The following is a 7,035-nucleotide window of genomic DNA, read 5'->3' as shown; positions in this document are numbered from 1 at the left end:
TAATGGGGTAGGGGGTTGGGGAGTGTTTTTTTTTGGGGGGGGGGGGGTAGAAGTTAGTAGGGATTTATTTTTTATTGTATTTGTATTTGTATTACTTTTTAATGGTAGTGCAGAATTGAGCAGATCATGATTAATCGTACATTCCAGCACAGTAGGTGGCGGCATACACTTTAACGTTTGTTTGCGGACCGCCATGATGTAATAGAAGAAGATGAGGCATCGAAGGTGCCTGGAACTACAAGTCCCGTGTGTCCCGCGTCAGCCATGGTCCTCGAAGTGTTTAAACGTCAGAACCGAGCGGGAGACAGCTTGTGTGACAGATAGCGCTGTTCTGGAAACAACTAGTTATACGCAGAAATTTCGATTTTGTAAGCATTGATACACGTTTCATACTACTTCAGAGACATTTTCGCTTGCAAATGTATTCAGGGAAACGTTAGTAAGGTCACACGTGAGGGGAGGTGCCATATTTATCAGATCAAATTGGTCGATGCCGTACCAGGGCATGCCCTGCTCTTGCTAAGCTAGCTAGCTAGCTAACTAACTAACTATAGCTAGTATGTTATGACTTTGTCAAGTCAGAACAACGTTAAGTAACTTGCTTTGATGGCTGTATTATTGTAGAACATTTCCAGCTTTATCACACCATTGGAAATGATCAACCATATTCAGCTTTTTCTACCTAGCTAGTTAGCCTCAACTATCCTAGCATGAGATGGTGTGTGCCAAGTGTTTATAACTCGTTGGCAGATAGTTACGACACTATAAACATATATTGCTACTTGGATAACATTAGTTAGCAAGGGTTTCCACTTCTTCCAGAGGGTAGCACAATGATGGCAAGATAGCAACGTTTACAGACAGAGCAACATTCCACCCCCTGTGTATATTTGCCAAAGTTAACTAGCTAGCTAACTGAATGTTTATAACGTCACTTCAAACTGCATGTGTGTTTGGTAACGCTAGGTCTTTGGCAGGTACTCTACTAGGTGGTAATTGATAATATATTATGTGTTGCTTAAGTAAGTAGTGCATATTCTTGTTCATAAGTTAGTATGTTCCCCAGGTGTCCTGATGGCGACCGATGCTGTTGCACAGTTGGCAGACTCTCTGGCAAAAACTCAGGTGACTGAGGGAGAGTTGAGTTATAAAGGCCAAGGACGCAAATTCGACAATGCACAATCTGGTAAGTATTCCAACCATTGACCATTGACTCATTATGCTTATGCTCCTCCAATTGTCATCCAATAGGTTGTTCAAGTACAATGTGGTATCCAATCAATGCCAAATGTTTTTTGTTGTATTTTTTTAAAAAAGTAACCTTTATTTAACTAGGCAAGTCGGTTTAGGAAAAATCTTGTTTACAATGACGGCCTACCCCGGCCAAACCCGGATGACGCTGGGCCGGTTGTGCGCTGCCCTATGGGCCTCCCAATCACATTCGGATGTGATACAGCCTGGATTCTAACCAGGGACTGTAGTGACTCCTCTTGCACTGAGATGCAGTGCCTTAGACCACTGTGCCACTCGGGAGCTCAATGTATTGTTCTTCAAACAATTGTCTTCAATCTTTCCCTCTCTCTTTCTTTCCAGTGGAAGAGATGGTGAAAGAGATCCAGGAGTTCAAGGGGTTGCAAGCACTCAGGCTGGAGGGGAACACTTATGGGGTGGAGGCAGCACAGGCCATCGCTAAAGCCCTGGAGACAAAGAGTGAATTTAAGGTACCAGTCACAGAGTGATTATGAGATGAAGTGTGTTTTGATTGCATTGTTCATGGTACAGAGGACAGGTATTCATTCCACTGACTGCCACACGGAGAAAGATGGATGATCTCATATGTTGATTTTGATGAGATACCCGCTTTTGGCTCTGTTCCATCTTGCTTTCATATCTGTCATATATATCTCTCTATCTAGACAATACTTAGCTGACCCTTTATATAACCCTCTCTCCCTCAGTACTGTTACTGGAGTGACATGTTTACTGGGAGACTGCGTTCTGAGATCCCTCCAGCCCTGGTGAGACTTCATTTTTAAAAATATTAAAAAAAGACTTACTCCCTTTTGATAGATGAAATGTGGTCTGGGATTGTAAACTCAGCCTTCATCACCCCTATTCAGAACTCCCTGGGTGCGGCGCTAATGACAGCAGGCGCCAGACTGACCGTGCTGGACCTCAGTGACAACGCCTTTGGACCAGACGGGGTGAAGGGCATCGAGAAGTTGCTCAAGAGCACTGCCTGTCACACACTGCAGGAACTGAGGCTCAACAACTGCGGCATGGGCATTGGTGGAGGCAAGGTGGGCAGAATGTCTCCAGTTTGATAGGAGCTGCATTGTGTTATTGAGCAGACTCCACAACATAAAGTTGCCCCCCTCAGTATAATTTCAGAGAAGATCTAAAGCTAATTTAACTTCTCATGAAATATATAGTTTGTGTTAAGGTTGAATAATGATATCATGATTTAATATCTATCATAACTTTAATAACAATCATAACTTTTCCAACATCGTTTTTTCACTGTGCTCTGTATGTGTGGTCTCCTCAGATCTTAGCTGCAGCGTTGACAGAGTGCTATAAGCAGTCCAGTGCACAGGGCACCCCCCTTGGGCTGAAGGTGTTCATCGCAGGCAGAAACCGTCTGGAGAACGATGGGGCCACTGCCCTTGCCCAGGCCTTCCAGGTACAGACACTGGCTCCTGAGCTGAACATATCAGAATTTCTGACAGTCTGGACTTGTAGAGTATATGCAGTTTATCACCACAGTGGTTCACATGGAGCTCTTTAGCATTAGTACTGGCAGCAGCATGGATAAAAGCTCCTCGAACACTCCCAACGTAATGCCACTGAGTTTATGATTAAACTGTACTGACCGTGACGAGCCATATACTGTCTATATTAGCTATCTCTGTCTGATGCTACTGTATGACCTCAGCTGATGGGTAGTCTGGAGGAGGTGCACGTGCCCCAGAATGGGATCAACCACCCTGGGGTGACTGCTCTGGCCACTGCCATGCAACACAACCCCCAGCTCCGGGTCCTCAACCTCAACGACAACACCTTCACCAAGAAAGGAGCTATCGCCATGGCACAGGTACAGTAGTGGTTTGCCTTGTGTACGAAGGCCGCATGACAATGAAACCCTCATGAAGTTGATGTATGCTCAAATGCACTTGCCATACTATGACTGACACTGAATGTTTTGTTCCACCTTCAGGCTCTGAAACATTTGCGCAGTATCCAGGTGATAAACTTTGGAGACTGTCTGGTGCGTTCCGAGGGGGCTATAGCCATCGCAGAGGCAGTCACTGAGGGGCTTCCCATCCTCAAGGTACAGGGTAGCACTGGTCCCACCCTTGGCTGCAGGAACATCTACTGCACTTGATTGTTAATTCATGCGTGTTCATACACCTGACTCATACCCATATTTCTTTGTTATGTCTTTGTCAGGAGCTGAATCTGTCATTTGGGGAGATCACAGGAGAAGCTGCACTGCTGGTGGCACAATCAGTTGAGGGCAAAGCCACACTGGAGAAACTGGACCTAAATGGTACATGATGGATACACACTTGACTTACAACACATGAAAACTGGATTGAAAATGTTGCATTGGCTAGTAATGTTTTCGTAGGATCTGTAGAGTTCATGTGTGACTTTGTTGTGTTGTGTGTGTGTTTGTACTGTCAGGTAACTGCCTGGGGGAGGAGGGCTGTGATGATCTCAGAGAGGTAATGGATGGCCTGAACATGGGAGACCTGCTGGGATCACTCAGGTACTGGATTGAAATATTAAATGAGTTTATACTTTTAGACTTACCCACACTGGACCTCAGCCATCCTATCTTTTATCACAAGCCTCCATGAGAAAATCTTTGTCTCTACCTGCAGCGACGATGAAGGGGAGCCGGAGGAGGAGGATGATGACGAGGAGGAGGATGATGACGAGGAGGAGGATGATGACGAGGAGGAGGATGATGAAGACGAGGAGGAGGATGATGAAGATGAGGAGGCTGATGAAGATGATGTGGAGGAAGAAGATGACAGCAGTGTGAATCAGGTTTCCTCTCCTCCGTCAGTGCCCCGATCCCCAGATGCCGCCTCCTTCCTCTGCTTCCCTTCCCCCGACAAGCTGCTCAAACTGGGCACCAAGAGGGCCCTGCTCTTTGAACAGCAGGTTAACACACCCTGTCATGAATTCCTTACACAGCAAACTACTTAGTGGAAACCTGAGGTGACATACAGTGTGTGTCAGTAGGCTGAAACAGGTTGATGGTGACGTGTTTAACCTTTTGTCCTTGTTCTTCTCTTTCCAGGTAGATGTGGCTGATGCTGGTAAGACAGCGGAGGCTTTCCTGAAAATCTCCTCTGTGTACAATGAGGAAGATGAACAGGTTAAGAGTGCTGTCCTAGACAGTATTGGTAAGGGCCACTTATCTTAGTTCTGAGTACTTACTGAAGACATGGGGCCAGATGACTGAGTCCATGGATATGCGACTGTTTCCGTTCATCTGTATGACCAAATGTTAAGTATATGTCCTCTTTGTTATGCAGATGCAATTCTCAGGAAAGCCTTCGCAAGCCCCTCCTTCCAAGGTTACAACTTTGTATCATCGCTGTTAGTAATGCTGGGACTCCTCAAGGTACACGTTCTATGAATTTGTAGAAAACCGCCTGGTTTTCTTCTGCCTTGTATTATTGTAGTCCTCATGTCTCCCCCTCTCTCTGTCTCATTCAGAGTGAGGACAAGGTGAAGCCGGTACATGTGGTGCCTGGTCATTTGCAGGCCCTGGAGTACGTCGTGCGTCAGGACTACTTCCCCCAGGACCACATCGCTGTGCTGGAGGCCTTCATGTCCCGGTAAGGGCATGAGTGATGGGCGGCAGCGTAGCTCTCAGGTACCCTCTCCGACTGCAGATTAACACACCACATTGGCACAAAGTTCACCAAGGATATTGCCAACATGCTCCAAATTGCACATTGTACCCATGTTCCTATGTTGTCAGGCTGCTGTGTCTAAAAACAGTAAAGATGAAAGGGGAAACTGTCCATCATTGCAGGTGTATAACTGTATATTTGTGACTTTCAGACACATCCAGGCCCTGGAGTCGTGCAGCAGCGCCAGGAACATCCTCAAGTCCACGTTGGAGCATTTCAGGCCTGAGAACTGAGTCACACCGGACCACACACTCGGATTTATGAACAGAACAATTCCCACCCCCAGACATAAGGGGGCCCTTCGCGCATACAACACAGACTTAACTGTTGCACTGCACTCTATTTCGCCAGCTCAGAAGACTCACAGCTGGAGCCTTGCCCATCATCTTATGGACGTACATTATTTTATGGATGGACCGATTTGAAATATTACAGACATAAACATTTGGGAGATGAATGGTGTATCCTGCCTCACCCACAGTGAAAGGACTGAAATGTGATCTTAAACACAGGTTCTCTCTCCATATTTACCCAATAAGTAATGGTTTTATATTAAAATAAAAAAGGGTTAAATGGATGTAAAATATAAATGTGTGATATGGGCTGCTGTGGAAATGTAATTTTGATTTGAATCAAAAGGGAAGAACTGAATAAATGTGTTGATTTCTTTGTTGCAGCTATTAAACAGACTATTTCAGTGTCTCCGTATACTGAATGGCCTGGGAACATTACAATTTAGCAAGCACTACCCTGAATAAGGATCTAGTTCAACCATATTTACTTTTTACAGTGGGAAGAAACTATTGTTCTGGGTGTAGGTTCTTTCTCATCCCAAATTTTGAAACCTACACTGAATAAAAATATAAACGCAACAATTTCAAAGATTTTTCTTAGTTACAGTTCTAAGGAAATCAGTAAATTGAAAAATTAATTAGACCTTAATCTATGGATTTCACATGACTGGGCAGGGGTGCAGCCATGGGAGAGCATAGGCACACCCACTTGGGAGCAAGGCCCTGCCAATCAGAATGAGTTTTTGGCACAATAGGGCTTCATTACAGACAGAAATACTCCTCAGCACCCCCCACCATTTCTGACGATCCCGCAGGTGAAGAAGCCGGATGTGGAGGTCCTTGGCTGGCGTGGTTGTCTGCAGATGGGAGACCGGTTGGACATACTGCCAAATTCTCTAAAATTATGTTGGAGGTGGCTTATGTTAGAGAAATTAACAATAAATTGTCTGGCAACCGATCTGGTGGACATTCCTACAGTCAGCATGCCAATTGCATGCTCCCTCAAAACTTGAGACATCTGTGGCATTGTGTTATGTGACAAAACTGCACATTTTAGAGTGGTATGTTATTGTCATTGTGTAATGATTATGCTGTTTAATCAGCTTCTTGATCTACCACACTTGTCAGGTGGATTGATTATCTTGACAAAGGATAAAATTAACCACATTTGTGCACAAAATTTTTGTGAGTATGGAAAATTTCTGGGATATTGTATTACAGCTCATGACACATGGGACCAACACTTTATATGTTGTGTTTATAATTGTGTTCAGTGTATAATGCTCCTGTGGCTAATACTGAGCAAGGTGCACACAACACCTTCTGTTCAACCTTCATTTTTACTGGAAATATTCTCAGATAAGGGAGAATGTGTTGGGGCTAAAATGCATAGAGCAAGCCAACTATTCAAGGAAGCAGCAGACCACTGTACTTGATCCACTTGTATGGGGACCTGCCACTTCATCTGGGAAAGAGATTAGGCCTGGGATGTGCTTTTGAATGAATAAACTGTTTGTTGGACATTAACTCAGTTGAATGGACTGAAAAGGTCATAGATAAACTACATATCCATAACAGATTCATACAGTATTTCTAATATTAAATCAGTACACCACATCAGTCTTTGATCTTTGTTAATTGCATTAACCAATTTAATGGCAAGCTGCTCTACACTTTTAAGCTAGTTAAGGTTAGAGCAATGCTTTCACCAGACCCATTCTTGGGCACAGTTTGCTGCCTCTTCTCAAGCATAGAAAAACAGCCCTTCAACCACTCTTTAGCTACTTTGTAACTACTTAACAACTACT

General features: G+C 44.4%; 1 protein-coding gene across 2 annotated transcripts; it reads left to right on the top strand.

Annotated features, from left to right (window-relative positions):
• Positions 1 to 219: 219 nt before the first annotated feature.
• On the top strand, positions 220 to 5,809 carry LOC110538374 (ran GTPase-activating protein 1). Of its 2 annotated transcripts, none has more exons than XM_021625148.2 (15): positions 220 to 368; positions 1,067 to 1,186; positions 1,594 to 1,721; positions 1,959 to 2,018; positions 2,121 to 2,300; positions 2,549 to 2,683; positions 2,936 to 3,094; positions 3,218 to 3,331; positions 3,451 to 3,550; positions 3,688 to 3,772; positions 3,888 to 4,173; positions 4,313 to 4,418; positions 4,551 to 4,639; positions 4,735 to 4,856; positions 5,086 to 5,809. In XM_021625148.2, exons 2-15 carry the CDS (start codon positions 1,075 to 1,077, stop codon positions 5,165 to 5,167), a joined length of 1,758 nt encoding a protein of 585 aa, XP_021480823.2. In that variant the 5' UTR covers positions 220 to 368; positions 1,067 to 1,074; the 3' UTR covers positions 5,168 to 5,809. The 2 variants fall into 2 exon arrangements, with proteins under 2 accessions (XP_021480823.2, XP_021480824.2); XM_021625149.2 differs by having other exon boundaries at positions 4,735 to 4,894.
• Positions 5,810 to 7,035: the final 1,226 nt, after the last annotated feature.

Source organism: Oncorhynchus mykiss, chromosome 12 (assembly GCF_013265735.2).
Source record: "Oncorhynchus mykiss isolate Arlee chromosome 12, USDA_OmykA_1.1, whole genome shotgun sequence".
NCBI classification, from domain to species: domain Eukaryota; kingdom Metazoa; phylum Chordata; class Actinopteri; order Salmoniformes; family Salmonidae; genus Oncorhynchus; species Oncorhynchus mykiss.
The sequence above is the reverse complement of the archived record's forward strand: the minus strand, read 5'-3'. Positions and strand labels throughout refer to the sequence as shown.

Bases quoted from the DNA above. Each gene is read 5' to 3' on its own strand.
- LOC110538374 (XM_021625148.2), top strand. From the start codon at position 1,075: ATGGCGACCGATGCTGTTGCACAGTTGGCAGACTCTCTGGCAAAAACT. The intron at 3,551-3,687 runs GTACATGATGGA...TTGTACTGTCAG, and splicing joins GGAGAAACTGGACCTAAATG to GTAACTGCCTGGGGGAGGAG. The intron at 4,174-4,312 runs GTTAACACACCC...TTCTCTTTCCAG, and splicing joins CCCTGCTCTTTGAACAGCAG to GTAGATGTGGCTGATGCTGG.